The sequence below is a fragment of the Aythya ferina genome (assembly GCF_964211825.1).
Source record: "Aythya ferina genome assembly, chromosome: 2".
NCBI lineage: Eukaryota > Metazoa > Chordata > Aves > Anseriformes > Anatidae > Aythya > Aythya ferina.
Window position 1 is genome coordinate 111,367,139 of NC_140297.1, and position 23,630 is coordinate 111,390,768.

General features: G+C 43.6%; 1 protein-coding gene across 10 annotated transcripts in view; it reads left to right on the forward strand.

Moving 5' to 3' along the window:
* GREB1L (GREB1 like retinoic acid receptor coactivator) overlaps positions 1-23,630 on the forward strand; it is a 126,756-nt gene that overhangs the window by 95,601 nt on the left and 7,525 nt on the right. For all 10 annotated transcript variants that reach the window (XM_084509573.1, XM_084509581.1, XM_084509574.1 and 7 more), the window contains 14 exons: positions 1,157-1,291; positions 3,826-4,023; positions 5,878-6,058; positions 7,622-7,814; positions 9,305-9,438; positions 10,893-11,232; positions 13,899-14,014; positions 14,377-14,621; positions 15,321-15,883; positions 16,404-16,506; positions 20,221-20,376; positions 20,566-20,705; positions 22,391-22,552; positions 22,872-23,076. In XM_084509573.1, coding sequence (XP_084365699.1) covers positions 1,157-1,291; positions 3,826-4,023; positions 5,878-6,058; positions 7,622-7,814; positions 9,305-9,438; positions 10,893-11,232; positions 13,899-14,014; positions 14,377-14,621; positions 15,321-15,883; positions 16,404-16,506; positions 20,221-20,376; positions 20,566-20,705; positions 22,391-22,552; positions 22,872-23,076 — 2,871 coding nt within the window. The remainder of the gene's footprint in view (positions 1-1,156; positions 1,292-3,825; positions 4,024-5,877; positions 6,059-7,621; positions 7,815-9,304; positions 9,439-10,892; positions 11,233-13,898; positions 14,015-14,376; positions 14,622-15,320; positions 15,884-16,403; positions 16,507-20,220; positions 20,377-20,565; positions 20,706-22,390; positions 22,553-22,871; positions 23,077-23,630) is intronic.

Consider the following 23,630-nt stretch of genomic DNA (forward strand, 5'->3'; position numbering starts at 1 on the left):
GGGGGGTCAGTGTTCCCTTCTGTTCAGCAGTTAAATCACACATGAATACAGTTTTCCCTTTTTCACTGTGAAGTATCTTTTCTTTCCCTTCATGAAGTGAGCGTAAAGAAGTACTCAGCCTTCACCTGTGCAGTGGGAATTATTCCTCTTGTGACAAAACATTTTTAGCACTGTTTGGACTGCTGAATTTGACAGGAGGGCATCATTCTTTGTTTGCACTTTTAGCACAGGTATTAGAAGTTGTTTTCTAGTGTGTTTCTTTGTAACATCTGACATCATCAGATGTCACCATTAGCTGTAAAGGCACAGAACTGAAATTATTAATCCCCTCTCCTCTCCTCTCCTCTCCTCTCCTCTCCTCTCCTCTCCTCTCCTCTCCTCTCCTCTCCTCTCCTCTCCTCTCCTCTCCTCTCCTCTCCTCTCCTCTCCTCTCCTCTCCTCTCCTCTCCTCTCCTCTCCTCTCCTCTCCTCTCCTCTCCTCTCCTCTCCTCTCCTCTCCTCTCCTCTCCTCTCCTCTCCTCTCCTCTCCTCTCCTCTCCTCTCCTCTCCTCTCCTCTCCTCTCCTCTCCTCTCCTCTCCTCTCCTCTCCTCTCCTCTCCTCTCCTCTCCTCTCCTCTCCTCTCCTCTCCTCTCCTCTCCTCTCCTCTCCTCTCCTCTCCTCTCCTCTCCTCTCCTCTCCTCTCCTCTCCTCTCCTCTCCTCTCCTCTCCTCTCCTCTCCTCTCCTCTCCTCTCCTCTCCTCTCCTCTCCTCTCCTCTCCTCTCCTCTCCTCTCCTCTCCTCTCCTCTCCTCTCCTCTCCTCTCCTCTCCTCTCCCTCTCCCTCTCCCTCTCCCTCTCCCTCTCCCTCTCCCTCTCCCTCTCCCTCTCCCTCTCCCTCTCCCTCTCCCTCTCCCTCTCCCTCTCCCTCTCCCTCTCCCTCTCCCTCTCCCCTCCCTCTCCCTCTCCCTCTCCCCTCCCTCTCCCTCTCCCTCTCCCTCTCTTTTTTTTTTGTGTTTATTCAATTGGCAAATTTCCCAGCCCTCTCTTCTCTTTATTTCCAGTCCGCTGCCCCTTCACAGATTTGCCATCAGCCATGTGAGAACATCTGTATGTCATGTTATACATCATTTATCTTAAAGTGCTTCCAAATAATTTGGTCTTGTTAATTCTTAACTAGGTGATGATTTGGACAAGCTGTTAGAGAAAATGCTACAGCAGCGAGGGGAAAGCGTCATTATTCCTTTTAATGGAGATGTTAGTGAGTGTGTATCATCACAGGAGGCGATTGCCATGGTTTCTACACAAGAACCAGGTAATTTTTTTTTAACATGCAAGATGTGAAGTAAGTGACTGGTTTGTTAAATGTCAAAATGCATGTGCCTCAGAAGAGTCTGAAGAGTCTGTAGTCAGTGTGCCAACCTTCAAATATTAATATTGCCATCTGGATGTAGAAATACATCAGTCTCCTGGATGGAAAAACACAGTAGCAGCTTCAGCAACTTTTATTCCCCCTAACTTTTATAATTCAAAGATAAAATACGTGATCTTCTGTTCTGCACAAAGCAGAGTAGAGAAGATGTCAGTGTGGCCTCATCTCACCCTTGTACAACTAGAAAAGGTATGTAATTTTATGTTCATGGCAAAGAGAACTGTGTTCTCTTTGCTGTTCTCCCCAGGTGCCCTCCTAAGTTTTAACTTTTGATATTCCTCACTTTCCACATGTCAAGTTGTAATAATATGTACTATGCAGTTGTGCCCTGGGGCTTACTTCTTCCCAGTTTTTGAGGAGAGTGTTTTAGGATCTCGGAGCGAGTGTGCTAGGCAAGCATAATCTATAATTTTCTTACTTGATATATGTATTATTCAGCATACTGTGATGGGGATACTTAGGTGCAGTGGATGAGCTAGGAGTGTCTACCTAAAAATGCTAATTATCGTTTTTCCCATTTTGGAATTGTTTCATTATTCGGAGTTTTAACCACGCTTTCCTTTTCGTATGACAGTAATGGTAAAAGAAGATACATTGAGCTGCTGTGAACACTGAGATTCTTTTAGGTCTAGTATTAAAGCAAATTCAGTCTCCAATAAAGCTTTGTTTTCCCTGTGAAAGAAAGGTATGCTTCTGACTCACATTAGTTAGTTCAAATTAATCGTCTCAGGGTTAAATCTGAACAAAACCAAGATGGTTTATAGTCTGCAAATGGATCAGAAGATCCAATTAGGGTGGTTGCCAGAAGGACAAGCCTTGAGCTTCCACACAGGATTAATTTGAAATTATAACCATCTTTTGATTTTGTTTTAAATTATTATTATTGTTTTATTTTTGTTCTTACCGTGTAATGATGTGCAGTGGTGATTTTTTAATCCTTCATGTTTTTTTCAAAACTATTATTTTGGGCTAGTTTTGTCTTTAAAATATGGCCATACAATGACTACAGGGAATCTGCCTGAATAAAAAAAAGGGGAGGTAAGCCTCCTGGGCAGTGAGTGGGACCTTTCTCCCAAAGTAGATCCACAGGAATGAAGCAGGTCTGAACAGGAGATAAGTGCACACATGAACACACGTACATCTTTGTAAAACTAATGTAGAATCATTATGGTTGGAGAAGACCTCCAGGATCATCTAGTCCAACCATCCCCAAATAACCTCAAGTTTTCATGTAAATTATAACACTTTTTAAAGTGGTTTGTTACTTGAAAAAACAACTGTTGTTCTAGTGTATTAAATTTGTATTAGGTCTGGATTTTTATTTTAATTTAATTTTATTTAATTTAATTTAATTTAATTTAATTTTATTTTATTTTATTTTATTTTATTTTATTTTATTTTATTTTATTTTATATTTTATTTTATTTTTTAATGATAAACACTGTTCATCAGGATTTAACCCAGCAGAAAAACTGATGGAAAGAAAAACTGTAATGGGATTATGGTAAATCCTATTTTACTGTTGGTAACCTGCAAGCTGAAAACGTTCAGGGGCTAGTTAAACATGGATTGTCAGGCATAGAAATTGCCTACTGGAAATACTGAAAACAGGAACATGCTTTTTCTTGCAGGAAACAGGAATGTTCTGCTACGTGCCTATAAAAAGTCCAGTCCCCCAGTTCTCTGCAAGTAGTATATTGACACTTATTAAGCTCAGTTAAATCTGAGACTCAGATTTTGTTAAAAATTAAGAAACCTCCAAACAAATAAATGCTCTCCTCCCAAAAAATAATTGAGTTTTATTTCATAAGTGTATTGCTTATCTTCCCTTTGTAGTATATGTAAGGATAAGACAGATAGACCCATGGCTATCTCAATGCTTACATAGAATGGGGCTCAAGAAATCCGAGATGTACAAATGAATTTGTACATCAAGACCTGATGTACAAATGAACTCCTAGCTTCCTGCTGCCCTGCTAGAATCTCCTTGGCAGGATTATCAAGGCAGGCTCAGTTTCCTCAGGTTCATAGGTGTGGTGGCTCTCCTCCCGTGGTGCCCTGAGCACCATAGCCTCAGCTGGTTCTCCTGGCAGGAGTGGGAGAGGGAAGCTCCTGAAATATGCTTAAAAGTATGCTTAAAAATGCTCAGAAACACTTAAAGCGCTTAAAAATGGGCAGTTCTGTCCCTGAGGTCATCTGACAGATAATCACACTTTGATTAAAAAGAGGAAGTTGACATTTGAGGTATGTACCCAGCTTTCCAGAGTGGTAGGATTTATTCTGGTGAGTGATTCTTTTGCTTTTTTTTTCTCATAGTAGAGGGTAGGCGATTTGGAGGGTCGTGTATGTTGGGGGGTGGGGAAGTAAACATGCTTCTTGTTGTGTTTTGTTTTCTTTTTCAAACACGCACACTCTAGATTTGGATGTTGATACCTTCCAAATTTACCAGCCACAGCTTACGGTTGCCAGAAAGCTCTTGTCCCAGGTTTGTGCTATAGCAGACAGTGGCAATCAGAGCCTGGACCTGGGCCACTTCAGCAAAGTAGACTTCATCGTTATCGTTCCCCGCTCAGAAGTCCTGGTGCAGCAGACCCTGCAACGGATCCGACAATCAGGTAAAAGGAAGGGGAGGAAAAAGAGACTGCTAAATCACACCCAAGTATGTGCTTGCCGTTAAATCATCTCTGACATAAGCGCTCCTCTTTGTATTTTGCATGTCTTTTATTGGCTCCAATAGTTGGTATTGATAAATTCATAACATCTTCCTTTCGTAAACCAGGCCCAAGCTGTACAGCAGAAGTGGCAAAAGGAATTGCCATATTCATACAGATCTGAGGAATACTTGACCTGAAGAAGTATCCAGCTGTCAAGAGAGAGAGGGAGGATGAGTGAATACAGTTGTTCAGATCTTTTATCCCCTGTGATTGCTAGTGCCTTTTGTTCTAGGTAGACATTTGTGTATTTGCTCTCGTGTATTAGCACAAGCATAAGTGCAGGTACATTTACATAGGTAAATGAGTAATACACTCACACTAGCAGACAGTAATTGCCATACTGGTTCAGATAGTGAGTTTTTTTGTTGAGTTCTGCATCTCACCACAGCTAAATACATCAAGAAGAACAAGAAAGCTTTAGTATCCAGGTGAAGGAATATGTCCCCTTTGAAAACAACCCTTTTTATCCACTCTGTTAGTGATTGACATGTCCAGAAAAGCATAAGAGCTTCTTTTCAGGAAAAAAATAAAAATCCTGTCTAATGGAACTGTGGACTGTCTGTATAGCTGTTTGGTCATTTAGCTATATATTTAGGATATTCTTCTGTTTGTTTCACCAGCAGGACTTCTTTTCTGCCTTCATCAGTATCTAATAATCCCTTGTATTTGCATTTGAAAGTTATGGGTATGAGCTTCCAGTGTAATGTTTCTATGAGTGGCTTTAGGTAGCTGTTGGCTTTTTTCCCTCTTGTTTTCAACTCTGAACTAAAACATCCCACGGTTTCTGATTGTGCTGATATCTTGATGTAGCTCAATGTTACGGTCCATCTCTGCAGGTATTTTTTCTCAGCTTGGTGCTATTTTATTAGTAAAAGGAAAAGAATGAATTAGATTACTTGAAATAGGGTTTTCTTTTCCTCCCTAATGCAACCTTGTTTGCTGTGTTTTGTTTTTTTTTTTTTTGTTCCATTCCTTGTTTCTTCACACATTTTATTTACTTTATCACGTGTGTGTCTTAATAATGCTGCACATTACACCAGAGGTTGTCTGATACTAGTGTTTCACATTCATTTTATTATATTAAATGAGTGGTTTCTACTTTACGTTTTACACAATTGTAAAAATGATTAAGAGCCTGGCAAATAGATAGTTGACCCACATGTCACTGTGGTTTATTGCTCCTTCTTTAACTCCGAAGGTGTTCAGTGCTACACACATCTTGCCTATTTTATGAATATGATGGCAGTTTGTCACTACAAAGACTGCTAGACAGTAGTTGTGTTTTACTGACATTTAGCTGCTAATATTGAGGCAGAGGCAAGGTATGAAAAAATGATACTAGAGTTAGTTTTACATAAATTTAAGGTATTTGTGAAGGAAAGGCCCGAGTAACTACTTCTGACTGTGGCAAGGTTAAAATATTACCTAATAATAATGGGATGTTTGGCCTAGTATCGTGGAGCACAGCCAACTGAGTGCTGCTCTGGAAGTTTTTGTGGATTTTATTTTTTTCCTTTTTGGTAATGTGAGAAGTCTTTGGAAGGTCTTCAGGCACTTTTTGTAGGAAAGCCAGAAGTGAAGAAGCAGATGTCCATCTCCATTGTGAGAGAAGATGCATTGTGATAATCCTCTTCCCGAGGCGTATCAATGATTTGTCTAAGCTGTGATCTTGTCAGACCATACCTACAGATGACAATTAATTATTGGATGTACTCAGAGGAAAAGATTTTTTTTTTGCATTCTCCTTTTTGGTAGGTGTCCTTGTGGACTTGGGCCTGGAAGACAATGGAACAGCGTATCAGCGAGCTGAGAAGTACGTGGTTCGGCTAGACAACGAGATTCAAACAAAATTTGAGGTTTTCATGAAACGAGTGAAGCAGAACCCATATACGCTGTTTGTGCTGGTTCATGACAATGCCCATGTAGATTTAACAAGGTAGGTGCTTCGATGTACTGAAGGAAAACAATCCTCTCCCAGTATCTTTCTGTTAGCTTTTCCAAAAGACTTACCACTTAGAGGTTCCTCTAGGCCTAAGGCATCTTGTTCCTCAAAATCAGAAATGGTCTGCTGTACTTGAGCCTGATAAATAATTAACTAATTACTTAGCTAATTCTGATTCAGCTGAAGTTGGATGAGACTAGCTTCAGATCGTTGTATCCCTAATAAAACCGTTCACAGGGGTAAGAGCTATGGTACTGAAGTGCAGGAAAAAGGGCTGAAATTTGCACCTTTCTTTCCTCCTTTGCCTTTTTCCTATTTCCCTGTTGTTTTTTTTTCTGTATGCAAACCTGAAGCTGTCTCACATTCTCAAACTAGCCATGTTTTAATTCATGCTTTTATCCTTGATGACAACATTGCTTTTATTACGAGAAGACTTATATATATCTAATACTTTTTACTAGCTCCTGTAAGAAAAGGATTTAAAAAACTGTTGAAGTTGGTCAGTGTCAGATCTGCACAGAACAGCACGTACACATGTGCAAAAACACTTCTTCACACTGAATCACAACTTTACTATTGACAAAAAGAAAGAAGTAAATAAATAGTTCTGGTCTTGTTTTCTGAATAAACTGAGGAGAAAAAATTTAATGTGATTTAGACATGGTGCATTAGGTTGTGGGACTCATTTGGATAGCAGAGATAATAAAATACTTTCCTTGCAAGATAGCTAAAAATAGATAAAAGCAACATTCTTCCTATTTTATCCTCCCCATTGAATTTTTGCTATACTGAATTTGGAATTCTTGTTTATCACAGAATCACAGGATGGTTTGGGTTGGAAGGGACCTTAAAGATCCCCCAGTTCCAGCCTCCTGCCATGGGCAGGGACACCTCCCACCAGCCCAGGTTGCCCAAAGCCCCATCCAGCCTGGCCTTGAACACCTCCAGGGATGGGGCATCCACAGCTTCTCTGGGCAGCCTGTGCCAGTGCCTCACCGCCCTCTGTGTAAAGAATTTCTTCCTAATGTTTAATCTAACAATACTCTTTTTTAGTTTAAAACCATTCCTCCTTGTCCTATCACTACACTAAACTATCCTGGAGGCCAAGGTGATTCCAGGAGCTGGAAATCATGACAGCAGGTTCCCAGTCTCTTAGAGAAATGTATCTGCGTGAAGAATCCAGTAGATTTTATAAACCTGTTACTATATCGTAACCCCACAACTCATGCAACAGTGTTCCTCAGTAAGAAGGACATCAGCTTTGGCTTAGTTTTGGTTTCCTCTGTCTGATGATCTTTTAAATTGGCACACTAATTAAACTTCTTACTTTCAGCAGATTTTGGTCCTTTATTTAGTGTTTTTTTTTCCCCCCCCTGTTGCCTGACTCTGCCCACAGAGAACACTCAAATGGTTTTGACATCTTTCACCCTTTCAAAGAGTTTTTTGAGCTGTGATTCTCAGTGCCATGGTCATTTGGAGATTTTTCTGGAGGAGGAGAGTAACCCATTGAATCTCGGGATGTCAGTAAGGCAATTCTTTGCATTCTTATTTCTGCAGTGCCATTTCAAGTTCCCTGTCACATGGTGAGCCTAGTCATGGTCTGGCTGATAGAGTTATTAATTGCAGGGAGGTCCTTGAAGCATTCAACCTCCTTGTTCTTCAGGTCAGCTCTTTTCCTTACGCCTTGCAAACGCAGCAGTCCAGGATCAGCTCTAGCAATGAGGTACATTGGATACAATTTGATACCGTGGTGAGTGTTTAATTTGTAATTTTAATTGTGAATCTTAATGTTGACTCTTCACCTAACAGAACCTAGCAGATATATACATTCAAACGAAGTGTTAGAAGGGACTTCTTTCTCTGCTGGAGTTTGTTTAGTCAGGTTCTAGCTACACAGTCCTGGGATGATGACAGTAGAGGTAGCGTTGACATTTAGGCCCAGGAATTTTGTGTTTTCCTCTATCCAGTCACATAAGATGGATAAGAAGACAAAAATGACTTTTTATGCTCTGATCAGACAAAGCTCTGTAGACATGCTGGAAACCTCTGGAGCTGGCTTTACATTTTCAAGCAGTCTAACTTTTGACTGTAAGTGGTATGTCATCTAGCCTGTCAAGTCTATTCACAACTTTTCAAATGTTAATAAAAATGGTGTGCTAGGTTAACAAGTCACGGTGTAGCAAGTGCCAGACAGGAGGCGAGAAGTCACTTTGACATCCCGTACCATTACCTTTACTCACCATTCCAGCCAGCTGTTTCTGAGGATGTTTTGCCTACCCTTGCTAAAAAATACCCTTTTTTCCTTTTCTTTGTTTGAAAAAAAAATTATATCAAGTTTGACTTTAATGTGCTGAGTGGGCCATTGGTTTCTATATTTTAAAATGTTAGCTGGAAAGAAGTTAAAGTTAAAATTAAAAAGCCATTTCCATAGACTCCCAGTATGTTAACAGTCAAATGAAATAGTGGAAATGAAGGAGTGAATGAATACTCAAAGTTTGCTTTTTGGTTGGTTGTTAATAGAAGCCATTGTGGTGATGTTCTGTAAAATGGTCTAGACATTTTTTTTTTTTCCCCAAAGTAAAAAATAAATAACTTCAGTCTTCTGATTAAACAGATAACTCACAAAAAAGGGTGAGTTTGTATGTGATTAATTACCTTCCTAGTGATCACTGGTGATGTAAATGCACTGGAGGCCATGCTGTGCTGCCAGCAGGCACCTCATGAAATTTCAGGCAGTAAATGCTCTGCCTTTCTGATTGCTGTCAGCAGATTTATGTTCCAGCAAAGAAATGATCAATTTCTGTTTGTCATTAGAGATGTGTAGGATCTGATGATCAAGAAGAGTTTTGGAAATGAATAATGCTTCTGTTTTCAGGTTCTGCTTTAAATAGAAATGAGATAACAGTTGTCAGTAGATATAAAGCCAGAGATAGGGAGCCAGAAAAGAAGTATCAGGATTCTGAAACCCTCCTGCAATCAAAGGTAGAAGATATATTGAAAAATTTGAAAGGACCTACACCTGTCTTTCCCTAAGTGTAGACAAATAGTAAGTTGTAATAAACAATTTGCATTTTATTGTATTCCTTGAAACAAACCAATAACATCATTGAGGAATAAGAAATGAAAGAAAGGATACTTAGCTTTGGAAAATACTTTTTGCTTTTTTTTTTTTTTAATGACAAAAGAAATGAAAATTGTTTCCAGCTTTTCTTATGTTTTTGCTAACTCTGTATGGAACAGGATGACGCTGCAAGTGAAGACAAGCTGTACTTTGGCTTGAATGAATACAGCAAATCCCTCCAATGGGGAGTCACAAGTCCACTTCTGAGATGTGATGAAACCTTTGAAAAAATGGTCAACACGCTTTTAGAAAGGTAAATAGGATTCTGCTTAATTGGGATCTTAAGGGTACAGATATATTGATGAGCCCCATATAAGGCAGATGAAGACATGATGACATTTGATGTTGATCTGGGAATCCGTGAAGCATGTGCAATTTTTATTTTCATAACAAATTTTGTACTGTTGAAGAAGCAGGGGATGTACTTCATTTGTTTATGGAAAGATGAGGCCCATGCAGTGGCAGTCCGAGCTAGGCAGGTAGCAGAAGTTTCATACCTCACTGCTTCTGCTGTCTCTCTGCTGAGACTGCCAGGAAATTTGTCATTGGTGGCCCAGGAGAGCGATGTCATTCCAAAAACTGCAATTTTATTATTTCATGAGCTGGTTTTTGGTTCGTGCAGCTGAGAGCTTGAAAGTGGCTTGTAAGTACCTTGTAGCTGCCTGAACAAGCTCATTTCATAGCACATCCCCAGGACAGAATTAAATGCTCACATTACAGAAACAAAAGCAATGGTATGGTTTCCAGCAACGTGGTGTTAACCTGTTCTGCAAATCAGGAGGATGGATCCGTTGTAACTGTTCGGGATATAGTTCTCATGTCTCCATGTTTAACAGAATGGGATTGTTCTGCCTTCAGTTCCGGTTTTTTGCTATTCTATATCAGTCAATATGATTAATTGAAACTGTATCTATATTTAACAAGTAAAATGCAATATCAAATTAGCAACATGAATCATTAAATACATCCATATTGTCTAAAAATATGTAATTAATAAACGTGATACATATTAGTAAGGTCAAGTAATTTCAGTAGATCAGTTCTTTAAGTTTCTTATTGCCTTTCTGACCAAGGGCAAGGGAAGAGACAGTGGCCACTATTGCTCTCTTTCTTTTCTTAAGATGTGGATTGGGAAGAGGATGAAGGAGGTCTAGTACACACGTAAATATTGCCCTAGTATTGAGGTTAGGATCAGACTAGAAAGTTTTGTCTCAGAGCCAGCAATCCCTATAGAGAAGTCTAACTTTCTGGTGGAGAGAGTGGGAAATAGGAAATCATGAAGTACTTCTTCCAGAAACCACTTGAAGCAGTGATGGTCCTCTGAGTTCATAGAAGCAGAAAACTTCTGGAGAGCAAAATTTATTAGCCCCTGCTCTTGGGGTGAAGCAGATCTGAGATGATCCGTATCTCCGTTAAGTTAAAGATCTTCAGTTGAAGTTCTGTCCCAAATAAAGACGACAGGAGTTTGTCATTCCTTTTACTCAAGAGCAGGACTTTGCACTTTAAACATTCTCCAAATGCAGAAAATAATTAAAACACAGTTGGGTTTTGAGCGAAATTTTGGTCTGTGAAAATTAAAGGCTCCATTCTTCAAGCACTACAGAAAAAAATGGGTACATCTTTACTGCACAGTCCTGTTTTGTGGTGAATTTTCAGCCACTGCTGTGATTTTGCATGCGCTAACGCAGACCCCTTATCTCCCGAAAGGTACCCTCGGCTGCACAGCATGGTGATTCGCTGCTACCTTCTCATCCAGCAGTATTCCCAGGCTCTGATGGCTCTCACGACCATGGCCTCGCTGAGAGATCACAGCACACCCGAGACGCTCAGCATCATGGATGACCTGATCACTTCCCCCGGCAAGGACAAGAACGGCTGCGGCCACATGCTCGTCATCAGGGTGCCGTCCGTGCAGCTGGCCATGCTGGCCAAGGAGAGGTTACAAGAAGTGAGGGACAAGCTGGGTCTGCAGTACCGCTTCGAGATCCTCCTCGGGAATCCCGCTTCAGAGCTTACGGTTGCCAAACACTTTGTGACCCGGCTGAAGGTGAGCAGAAACCACGAATTTCGGTGTCGTCATCTGACCGCTGGACGCATTTCGTGTGTGTTCCCACAGGTTTTAAACTTCGTTATTGTGTAGGAAAAGAGCCCCTGATCTTTATCTTTTCCAGGGAAGTATACAGGACTTCTGATGAGCATTAATGATTTAGGAACTTGGGAAAAAATTGAATTGTTTCTGGTCCCCGAAGTCAAACACCGGATGTTATCTTGCTTGTTAAAATTGAATAACAGCATGAGTCAGACAGGTTTCCTCTTTGAACCTCTGAAAGCAGAGCTCGGATCTCCCTAGACAAACTAATTATTTCCACCAGTTTATCTCTCGAGTGTATCTGACTGTCTGCTCTGCCTTAACCATCTTCTGCTCTTCTGGCAACTGGTAAAATATTCTGTTTGTTGTGCACTTATTTTCTCAAACCGCTGCGTGCTGAAAGCCTGTTCTGCACAGCACATATGCACCAAGCTAATTGCGTGGATTTATAAGAGGCTGGTACAACGAGCCACATCCACTTCCTGCATGAACCTTGCTACATTAAAAAAAAGTTTGGTCGCCTTTCTTACCAGCTTGAATGTAGTTCAGGTTATCTGTCCTGATCCCTGCTTCACGTCTCACACAGAGGTTCATTTTCAGTTTCATTATGAGTTACAGTGCGTTTAAAGCACACAGAAAATGAAGGAATTTTGTGAATCTTTCCTAAAGAGCTTCTCTACAACCAAAACCAGGTAAAATGTCCTTTAAAGTAGCCACCCCTTCTGTTTCTCAAACCCCGTCTGCTGCAGGAGAGGGAATCACAGGATGGTTTGGGTTGGAAGGGACCTCAAAGATCACCCACTTTCACCCCCCTGCCATGGGCAGGGACACCTCCCACCAGACCAGGCTGCCCAAAGCCCCATCCAGCCTGGCCTTGAGCACCTCCAGGGATGGGGCACCCACAGCTTCTCTGGGCAGCCTGTGCCAGGGCCTCTCCACCCTCTGAGCAAAGAATTTCTTCCTAATGTCAAATCTAAATCTCCCCTCTTTTAGTTTAAAGCCCTTTGTCCTATTACTACCCTGATAGAAAGTCCCTCCCCAGCTTTCAGGCCCCCTTTAGGTACTGGAAGGCTGCTATAAAGTCTCCCCAGAGTCTTCTCTACTTTAGGCTGAACAACCCCAACTCAATCCCTCTGTCATGTCATCAACGAAGGTGTTGGATAATGCCAGTCCTGATAGCAGCCCCTGAGGGTCACCGCTTGTTTCTGGTCTCCACCTGGAAGAGAAATAGGCACCTGTGGGTGCCCTGGCGAGGAGGGGAGACCAGCAATGCTGTCATGGCAATAGAGGTCACCTTTTAAGTGTAATAAGTCAATCTGGGAGCCATTCAGAAGGGCTGCAGCTCTCTGCCCCTCCTGAGTATTTTTTTGGGCAAAAAATACATTGTTAGCATGAGGGTTTCCAGCTCAAACCTCCAGGCACTCAGGCTTCTTTTTCATTCTTTAGGCTAGAAGAAAGAAAAATCAGTTTTGAATCTGCCTTCCCCCATTTCATTTTCTTGCTGTGCACTTTCTTAAAACCTTCCAGCACGGGGAAGGCGCAGCCAGGCTGACCCTGCTGGGCCAGAAAATCTCTCTCTGCTGCTGGGGCTGTTTAACTGAGCCAGCAGAGGCTGGTAGGTAGCTGGAGGATTTTTTTTTTTTTTTCTACGAACATGTTACACAGAAGATGCAGAAATCAGCAGGGGAAAAAAATCAGGGCTGGGGAAAGAAAATTAGAGCCACGTAACAGAGAAGGGGAATGCTGTTCCAAATCATGCTCTTCCGAAGCTAAGAAAAAATTAGTCATAGGTTATTTCAGTGGAAATTTTCAGAAGGTAAAATGGCATGCTGAGTCACTGGTCTGCTATTGAGTCCTCTTTTCCAATCCCTTTCATCTGCCTGAGAAAATGAGTCATAAAACGTGGCCTTTTGGGGAGGAGGAAGCGTAAGGGAAGAACAGGTTGAGCACACGGGCTGAGAACTGAAGAACCGAGAGGGAATTTAAGACAGGGCTCTTGCTTTAGGTTGTGTTTTCCACAGAGTTTGCATGAGTCTGTAATTGATACACCTGTGGTGAATCTGTATCGATATCTGTCCATGCACAGGTCAATATTTTGATGGGCAGTTTGAGTGCTTGGGCTCGCCATCGGTAGGACTTGGCTCAACAGACTCCGTGCCTCAGCTAGGTCTGAATTTTCTTCCAACCTGGTTTTGTCCATTATTAAAAAGAAAGAAGAAGAATCTTCTTCCAGCAGAACGAATGCTGTAGCTCAGATACCTGCTGATTCTGAAACAACTGGGGCTTCTTTTCCTTGTCTGGAAAAGGGAAGGCTGGCGTCTTGCCTTTCCAAGCGATGGTCCCTGAGTCTGTCAGCTTTGCTTCCTTCTCACAGTTGCTGTGTGGTGCTCACGCTTCTCTTGCTTGAATGCTGATACAGTTGCTCAAGACAGAGCAGTGCTTGAGGAGGCTTCACCCAAAACAGAGAACCCTGATGAACTCAGCCGCGTTCACCAAGCCCTGCTGAGCCAAGCGCAGCCCTGTGTGCAAAGCAAAGTCAGGAACTGAAAACAAACAAAATAAAACAAGAGGTGATGGCTGAGAAGGTTTCATTTAGACGTGACTTGGATGCTCTCTGTTCACAGGCCTGGCGGGGCAATGAGCAGGATGACTGGATTCCTCGCACCTACCAGGATTTGGAGGGGCTGCCCTGCATTGTTATTCTCACGGGCAAGGATCCGCTGGGAGAAACCTTCCCCAGGTGCTGTTACGGCTCTTGTAATATGGGTGTTTTCTAATGTGTTTTGATAAATATTTTTTTTGGGGGGGAAGTTATGTGGTTTGATACCAACGGGTCATTTTTTTCATAAAGAAGCACGTTATAAGGGACTTTAGGAACAGTTTCAAATTTTGGAAAGTCTGGCTTGTGAAAAGTGAAGCTCCTGCACTGCATGGGTCAGGGAACATCTGTGCAGAGCACCAAGGAGCACAGCGTGTTTTAAAATGATGTGATATTCACTAGTTGAACTGTTCGTGAATATTTAATCAGCAATTAAAGACGGGGAGTGTTGTTCAGGGTCGGAGAAAACAAACCATCCTTTCCTCTTGGCTTGGCTTTTGCAGGTCGCTGAAGTACTGCGACCTGCGGCTCATTGACTCGAGCTACTTAACTCGGACTGCATTAGAGCAAGAAGTGGGCCTGGCATGCTGCTACGTCTCCAAGGAGGCGATCCGAGGGCCCATTGTAGCTCTTGACCTGAGCGAGAAGGAGCAGGAGAAGGCTAATGGCAGCGAGAATGACTCTGATGAGCTGCTGATAGACTTGGACAGACCGCAGAGTAACAGCAGCGCCGTCACCGGGACCTCAGGTCAGTTGTCTGCTGCTGCTGCTCTAAAGAGTAAGTCTTTGGTTATCCGTCGCTGGAATTTGTATGTAAATACTGAGGTGCTTCATCAAACGGGAACGGCTTGTACCCTGCTGCAGGCTGAGCTGTGAAATATTATGTGCAGGTTCTTGCCGTGGGGAGCAATTTCCCTGGCTGCAGCTAAAACGCAGCAGCGTTGCAGTGGGAGGACGGGTCCTTTGTTATTATTTTCTTTAATCTTGTATTTCACGTTTGCTGATGGTTTTGTCAGGTGGATCCTGAGAAGATCTTAAAAATCAGAGTAGAAATTTAACAGCATTGATGTTAGGAATAGCAAAACGCTGTGTAACTGGGGGGGGAGCTGTGGGTAGAAGTGGGTGTTTGCCTCCTGGCCAAGACCAGCAGGGTGGCTGGGTCTTGCCCTACCTCTTCAGGCCTCAGCAGAGAATCCTCTCCCACCAGACCTTTCCTTCCTCGCTTCTGCCTGGCACTTCTAGCTCCTTCCCTTTGTTTCCCTATGAATTTGAGGTGTTAAGGCAGCTGAATCAAGCCCTTGCCAGGCACCAGATCTTACCACACACTTAAAGCTGCCTGGTACGGAGGAGGGAGCAGAGCCCACTTCACCTAAAGGCTGCAGTGAAACGAATGCCCTGTTCCCATGCCAGCCAGTATCTGTTCACTGCCTGCTCTCTGTTTCGCCAGGCTCCCTGGCTGACAACGGCGTCAGCTCCTCGAGCGCCGCGGACAAGTCTCAGAAGCAGGCACCGCCGCTCAGCTTCCAGACCGTGGCGCACAGCTCGGTCGACGAGGGGGCTTACCCTGCCTTCACGGCTGGGGAGACCCTGAAGCAAGAATGCGACTCCCTGGGTAACCAGCTGGCGAGCAGCACCACCTCCAAACTCTCGTCGCTGTCGTCGGTCTCCCAGGCCTTTCGGTGGCCCGGCCACTCGGCCAAAGACAGCCGGGCCCTGCGCGCCGCGCTGCCGCGCATCGTCATCCTCTCCAAAGCGGCCTACTGCCTCCTGAGCTCGCAGAAAAGCGGCAACCTGCCCTCCTCCTCGTCCCTCCTGCCTCACGCCGACGTGGCTTGGCTGAGCTCCCTCAGGCCCCTGCTCCACAAGGACATGAGCAGCGAGGAGCAGTCGCTCTACTACCGGCAGTGGACGACGGCCCGGCAGCACCACGCGGACTTCGGCGGCCAGGGTGAGGCGTCTGGCTTGAGGAGCTTTCACCCCAGGCGGCTGCTTTTGACGGGCCCACCACAAGTAAGAGCACGGTTCCTTCCCCTGGCCTTACTCGCAGGGTGAGAGGACGGGCGCTGAGGACTGCGGCAGGTGGAGGTTGTGCCTGAGAGGCCCCGTGAAACTCGCCCGCAGCGATGCGTTTAGAGATCAAAAATCGGTCAGAATGTAAGGTTAAGTTCATGCTGGAAGCGGTGAGGAAAGGAAGGGTGGTTCTTTACATGTCCTGGTTTTTGAAGGCATGTTGCATACTGGGGGATGGCACTGGGCATAAAATTGCCATGAGCATAGCAGTGGGTAAACAGTTTATCAGTGGTGATCTCCCTGCATAAAAAATGTGATACAGGCTCTGCTCTGGGCCAGACTTCCCTCACATTTTGTGATACCATTCAGCAAAACGGGCAATACTGAGTCTTGTTCTGTTTGCAGGCAACACTAGAATGGCAAAATAACAGGGGTAGGCCCAAATGCATTGATCTGAAATATATCCTTCCTGTGCGGTAGCCTGGCTTGGCATTCAGACTGTTTTTCACCTCTGGTTCAGGTGGGAAAGACTGGCTCGTATTTGCAGTTCCTCAGGATCCTCTTCCGCATGCTGATCAGGTTGCTGGAAGTAGATGTGTACGATGAAGAGGAAATAAATGCCAGTGAGTATTCAGAAGTAATCGCTAATATGCGTTATTAAGTGACTCTGTTACATATTAATAAGCAGTGACAAGTTTTTTAGGCTTACAAAGACTTCCTCAATGACCCCTGCCACTTGTCCTGTCCACTTCTGTGCAGCTAGACCTGTTGTAGGCACCTGCATATATTTAAACAGAGATGATTAAAAATGTAAATTTGACATGGGTCTTAACTGAGAGCTTTGAAGTGTATTTTGGATTGGTGTTATTTTTATGCCACTGAAATGAACATGAATACAAAACTGTATGTGGGAAACATCTGCTTGCTAGTTTTTAAGCTGTGGCTGCTTTTAAACAGACAAAACAGATTGAAGAACATCACTTTTCTGGCTGAAACATCAGTATTACTATTTATGTTTAATTACCAGTTAGATAGCAATTATTTATTTGTGTTTAATTGCCAGTTAGATACCAATTTTTAGTAACACCGTCTTCTGTAACCAGTTTCCAGATCTTATGGTGAAGAACAAGGCTGGGGGGAAGACACCTCTCTGAATTTGTGCTCGTTTGTCAGATCTCACAGATCCATTAACTGCTGTGGCAGGACTTGGCCTTGAGAAGCACAAACCCTTTTCAAATTGATTCCTCTTAGGGTGTTCTTTACGTAACTCTGTGGTTGTAGTGAAGTTAACTCTGTGGTGCATGAATTTTGTGACCTGACATCCAGAAAATGCAATTGTTTTCAAACCTTTGAAAGGATTAATTTGCATTTCTGCTCAGAAAGTGCTATTAACTTTTTGAAAAATGCATTCCCCTTGGATTTGGAGCTTTGGGGACTGTTACTACCTCATTACTTGAACTAAAGTTCCCCAGAAACTTAGGATGAAATCAAAAAGTATGAACAATTCTGTGCCATGCAGTCTGGTCTGTTGTGATCCCAGCAGCTGTGTCACGCCCCTCTCAGGAATGCATGAAGCTGCGTCAGAAGAGCAGATGGGGTTTACTTGGGGTTTTGGGTTGTGGGTTTGTTGCTCCCACAGCTTCTACTGGAATGCTTTTCCAGAGCCCTAACGCTCTGATGATTGAAAATATTTTTTTTTTGATTCCCCAACCCAAAGATACTCCTGTCCCTATTGTAAACATTTTGGGGGAGAAGGAAAACAGTGTTATTTTAAATCAAAATACTTCTGCTCCTTTTTGATGTTTGCTTCTGTGATGTAGCCATGCAGCAATCGTCTTCCCTCTCGGCTTTCATCTAGATAGCCTGAGCCGGCTTGCAGGATCCTCGCAAATGACAGGCTCATTATTCTTCTCACCGGTTTCGTACCTCCTCTCTGCACATCCATTTGCAATTTATTCTTCTGGTACCTGGCTGACCAGAGCTGTATGTGAGACCCTGCGGGGCGTTTAACCAACCCAGACTGCTACAGCTCCTGTGTTTCCCTGCCTCCACGGAAACCCCCCGACTGGGGAAACCACTTGGCTTCTCCATTTTCCCATTTCACTGATGCTGATCCTTGCGGGTGCCTCTGCACCTCAGTCATTTCCAGCTGAGGGACTCCCAGCCTACTGCAGAAATGCTTGCTATTAGTCCTTGATTTCAGTCCTATGACTCATATTTTTTTCTGATGAATGTTATCCAGTGGCTGTTGCTACCGTTTTTGAGGGCATTGAATTCTTTCTGGATGCTCTTCTAGTCCTTCCCTATATTGGCAGTGACTCCTAGATTTGTGTCACCAGCAAACTTAAGGCAATGGTGGTTGTTGGGTGGTGTTTTTTGGAGACAGTGACATTAGGGAAAGTATTCAGCACTATGCCCCTCTGCTGATCTCTGCTAACTTTGCTGCTAATCTCCATCTGCCTTAATGCTTATGATGTTACATGCTGCCATCTTCTGTTTAATCAACTTTGCAGACCATTCATTGTCTCCATTTTCTTCCAATGTGCCAATAATTTGTCGTACGGCATCATATCAAATACTTTACCTGCCAAGAGGTAAGATGTGGGGCATTGCTTTTTGTTTAAAGAAATAGGTATGTTATATCTGTGTGATGAAAGTAGTGTGGTGTTTCTTTGGCCAACCCATGCTGAGTTTTATTGCATTTTTTCATTTACTTCAGCATCTTTATTTCCTTCATCCTCCCCAAGTTTTGAATAACACGAAGGTCAAAGTAATGGACGCAGAGTTTCATAGATCTCCTCTGAAATGGTGATGGTATCTGCATTATTCTTGCACTGAAATCAGGCTTGCACCTGATTTCAAACACCTGTTTTTTCAGGAAAGTGGCATGGAGATTATTCTTTCTCATTCTTCTCAGTGCGTATCAAGCTTTTAGAGATGTGTTTCCATCTCAGCTTACAGTGAAGCATTTGCTATAGCCAAGAAAATTTTTATTTGTTTCCATGCACTTTTCTGAGGTCTTCCTCAGCTTGACATTTTGCAAAGCTTTTTTTATTTTTATTTTTTATTTATTTATTTATCTTGCACTTGATGATGTGTGAGAGTCAGAACTTTATTTGCTGATGGGCTGTTTCCATTCCTCTTGGACTTTGTTCATTCTTAGCGTCCCTTTTGCCTCTGAACACCTCCCGGCGTTCTTGCATTGCTCGGTGTGGTGGTTGCTGATGGTTTGGCAGCCGGGATTGCACGAAATCCAAGCCTCACTCACAGGCAAGTCCCTGGTGTCCTCAGTCTAGTGGGCTTACTGAGCCAGCTCTCTCAGGATTTGTCTTTGTGAACACATTAATGAGCCTCACTTCATCCGTGGCACGTGTTAATTTGAGCAGTGCCAGTGAGGTAACAGCCTCTGAACTGCAGCTGGCTCACAGCCCTGTGGGGCAGTCTGGGCAGGGTGAGCGTGTCCTTGTGTGTAGACCCAGCATTCGTTTCGTCTGAGTTTGCCTTTCTGAAATCAGGAACCTCAGCTCCCTGCTTTTGTGTGGTTTTCCCTCTGATTTTAAACGGAATCAGCTCATATTCAAGCTCCAGTCCCAGCTCCAGCTTGTCACCTTTGGCCAGCGTTTTCTCATGTTCACGTTACTGAGACTTGATTCTCTACCTTGGACTTAGCTCTGTTGGATGAAGCAAAAATGTTCCAGCTGATCCTTGCTGGTCGCATCCCATTCTCAAGAATGTGTTTTTACCACCTTTATCATATATTTTATCAGCTTATAATACATATCAGTTCATAAACTTATGCACCTTCTTTCTCCTTGCTTTCATCCTTCTGCCTTTGGATGCTTTTGCTTCTTGTTTGCCCCGTTCTCTCCTTTCCATGTCTTAAAAAGGGATCCACAGAGGGACTGGAGACCTGCCTGTACCTTCTGCACGGACAGAACTGTTCATCTGAGCACTTCATGTATAAACATAACATCATTCACAGAGTGAATTATGCCTCGGTAGCTTGATGAAGAGCGGAGCAGAAAGAGGCTGCTTCACCCCACAGTTTCCAATTCAAATAAATTGCCATTTCTTTGAAATGTCTTTATGCCAAGTGCAATTTGAATTTTGGCAATATTCACAGAAAGGTTTGAGTTGGAAGGGGCCTTAAAGATATCATCTATTTCCAACCCCCTTGCTATGGGCAGGGATATAATGCTTATGACATTAAAAGATGTCTTTTTGTGCGTGTATTTGTGCACCTCTGGGAACTCCTGTGCAATTGTAAATCAGCAAACGTCACGTAAACACCATTTAATGGGTACCTGGTACTGCTCACCTCAAGTGTGTTGTTGCAGATCATACGGAAAGCAGTGAAATTACTCAGTCCAGCAACGACCACTGGCCAGATATCGAGACCTTCAGTAAAATGCCTTTCGACCTGAGTGTACACGACCCCAAGTACAGAACTATAAGCCCAGTGTACACAGAACAACTGTCAAGAGTGAAACAAGGTAAGCCAAAGGAGAATTTTCTAGGAATACTTTTCCTTCAGAAATTATTTTTATGTTGGTTTGACTAGACACGTGAGCTTAAACAAGCCTTTTATCTCCTAACGATACAGAACAAAGCAATTTGTTCTTTACAGTTGTTGCCAGGCTCCCGGGCTCTGGTTTCTATCACTCACAACATTTCTTCTACAGAAACCAGCAAAGAAACAAAACCAGAGGAAGCGAAGAAAAGAGAGACCGTGTCCATGATGCTGACAAAATACGCAGCCTACAACACGTTCCACCACTGCGAGCAGTGCCATCAGTACATGGACATGAACCCTGCTGCACAGGTTGGTGCCAAGGCCCACGGCTAAACCGCATCCTTGATTTTTCTTGTGGTCTCCCCAGGCATACCGCTCTGGCCTCAGGACTCATGCTTTCACCTTCCCTGAGATGGAGCTGTTTAATTTCTTCCATTCTCAGGGGAGATATTGAGCTACAGACCCTGGAGCATCAACTGTGTCTGCTGCGTTCTGCACGAGCAGTTCTCTTCTCCAGCTGCCTCTGACAAAGGGTGAATATTGTGACTAGTTGTCTCGAGCCAAAGCGTTATTCAGCCTGCCCACAGGGCTCACAGTGTCTCGTGGCAGAGGACTGTAAAATTGAGGGAGATGCTTGTCTTTCCTAAATGCCAGCCATCCACACACCTCTGATGGGAGGCTTGAAGGCCTTACTTCTGCCTCCCTTTGCATGTAGTTGTGCGTGCTTCTCAACAGTAGCTTACGAGTCACGGGACAAAAAGGATCATTTTTAGCTGTTTCGTAATCCTTTTGAGCTCCAGAATAAACAGCTGTGCTCACGGGAGGCTGGCAGGTAAGATTTTTCCTGGTTGATAGCTCAGACATTATTAACCACCAGCAATGGTTGGCTAGGAGGTTTCTCACCCCAGTTCATTCTTTCCTTGCTTACTAATCCTTCCCAACAGCTTGTTATTAACCCAGCAGGCTGACCTGGAACTGTACAGTGTCAGGTACTGCAGAGCAGCCCCAGCAGATCTGTTTGAAACCTCGTGCTTCATTCAGCGTGTTGACACAAGCAAATCCTCCCAAAGGACTCCTTTGTTCCCTTTACACATCTTTGTCAAACACAGTGACGAGTAATAAATATGAATATCCCCTTGTACGCCTGAGCTGTGCATGTAGAATTAGGAGAGTTAAACTCAGAGAAATTAGATAGCCAAAGGGGAGTCACTGGGTAATGAGGAGGGGAAAAGATACGGAAATGCTCTAGCAGAACCTAAATAAAACCCTTTATATTCTTCATCCACACTTAGGCTGATTATTTTGGTTGTTTAGTAAAGATTATAGAGGGGTGACTGCTAAGAGTAAATGGTTTGACCTTGAGCTAAGACACATGCCTCTCGAGGATGAAGTCTTACCAGATACGCAGGCACTTTGTATCCACGTACATGGCTCCGTGCAGCACTGTGCAAACTCAGGCTCACCCAGATACCTCACAGCCTTGTTAACGGGGTCTGCCTTGGTTACTTAGCTGCTTACCAGAGTGCTGCCACAGGACAAATACCACCCTAATGCGGCTGTGCTGCTGCTGCTGCCTGTGAATGGCAGAGCTCTCTGCTGTGGAGGCAGAGCCCGCTGTTACCTGTGTCTTTGAATCTTCTGGGAAAATTTGTTGGGACGGTTTCTTTCCTTGTGTCTGTGTATTTCATTTCTCCTTGTAAATGCCGACAAATAATTTCCAGCTCAGATAGCCTTCAGAAGAGCCCAGGTGGGCCAAAGATCATTACTGGTACAGAAGGCTGGCTGTTGTAATAGCGAGGCAAGTTTCATGCCTAAACAATGCAGCTTATGGGAGAGGAAATGAGAATATAATAAAGTTAGCTACTGAAAGAAAACGTTGTGGATGTTCTTTCATGGCGGCTGCCAGTATTGTGACTGCAAGAGCAGGCTGCCAACTGCTCCTTTTGGATTACCTGCTTGCAAATCCTTCTCCCGCTTCTTTTTGTTCTATACAGGTGTCTGACTCCACCCTGCATGCGTTCACGTTTTCATCCTCGATGCTAGGAGAAGAAGTGCAACTGCATTTTATAATCCCCAAGTCCAAAGAGAACCATTTTGTCTTCAGCAAGCAAGGAAAACATCTCGAAAGCATGCGGCTCCCACTTGTTTCTGACAAGGTGCGTGTGCTGCTCTCGTCCATCTGCTGGCTGCATACGCTGAGTGCAGTCAGCTTGACAGACGTTTGCAAGTCAGTGGTGGTTGGCAGGTTTATTTTTTCCTTCTTTCATCTTAGTCCTTTGCATAATTCTTACCTAACTCTCCTTAGAACTGGAGTTTTTGAAGAGAATTGTCCCTATTTGTCTTCCTAGTATCCCAGTCCTGGCGTGTTGCAATGATCAATAACGTTCAAGACCAGAATATATAACAAATAAAAACCCATGTCAGGAATAACCAGGTTTTTATGTAATGTTGGCCAAATGTCTCCTGTTCTAGCAGAATTTGAACGCAGTCAAGAGTCCAATCTTCACTCCATCAAGCGGACGCCACGAACATGGCCTCTTGAACCTCTACCACGCCATGGAAGGCATCAGCCACCTCCACCTCCTGGTGGTCAAGGAGTACGAAATGCCGCTGTACCGCAAGTACTGGCCCAACCACATCATGCTCGTCCTGCCTGGCATGTTCAACAACGCTGGCGTTGGTAAGAGACACCGGCAGTGCTGTGAAAACACCAACATCCGTGCTGGGCAACACGGGTCACCTTGTGAAACGCTTCACAGTGCTGTGGCAATAGCAGCAAGCTGTGTGCAGAATGTGGTGGTTTGAAAGAAATGCTGCGAGGGACATAGGGGGGATATTTGCAGTGATCACTGCCTTCTCAGTTTAAAATCTGATGGCTTTTCGGCCGTATTTGGTCATTTTGCTCAGCCCTGCTGTGTGAATGTTCATTCTAGACGTTTTACACATTTTTCTTTTTCTGTTAGCTGAAGCTAAATATTAACTGCAGCTGAACACTGGGGACTTGAACTTTGGACTTCATTTTCCTGGAGTTTTGGAGTTCTTCCTGCGAGAAGTTTTAAATAGCTTCAGTTTTCAGATCTCAGACACTCTTTGATTCAAGTTATTCTTTCAGTGCCCACTACATCACTTTCTGCAGTCTCTTAAAAAGCCTGCTTTTCTTCATAGCTTGCCTTTTAGATTGCAGTCACACTGAAAAGAGGCCATTTAGATTTCCTTTTAAACTGAGATGTTCTG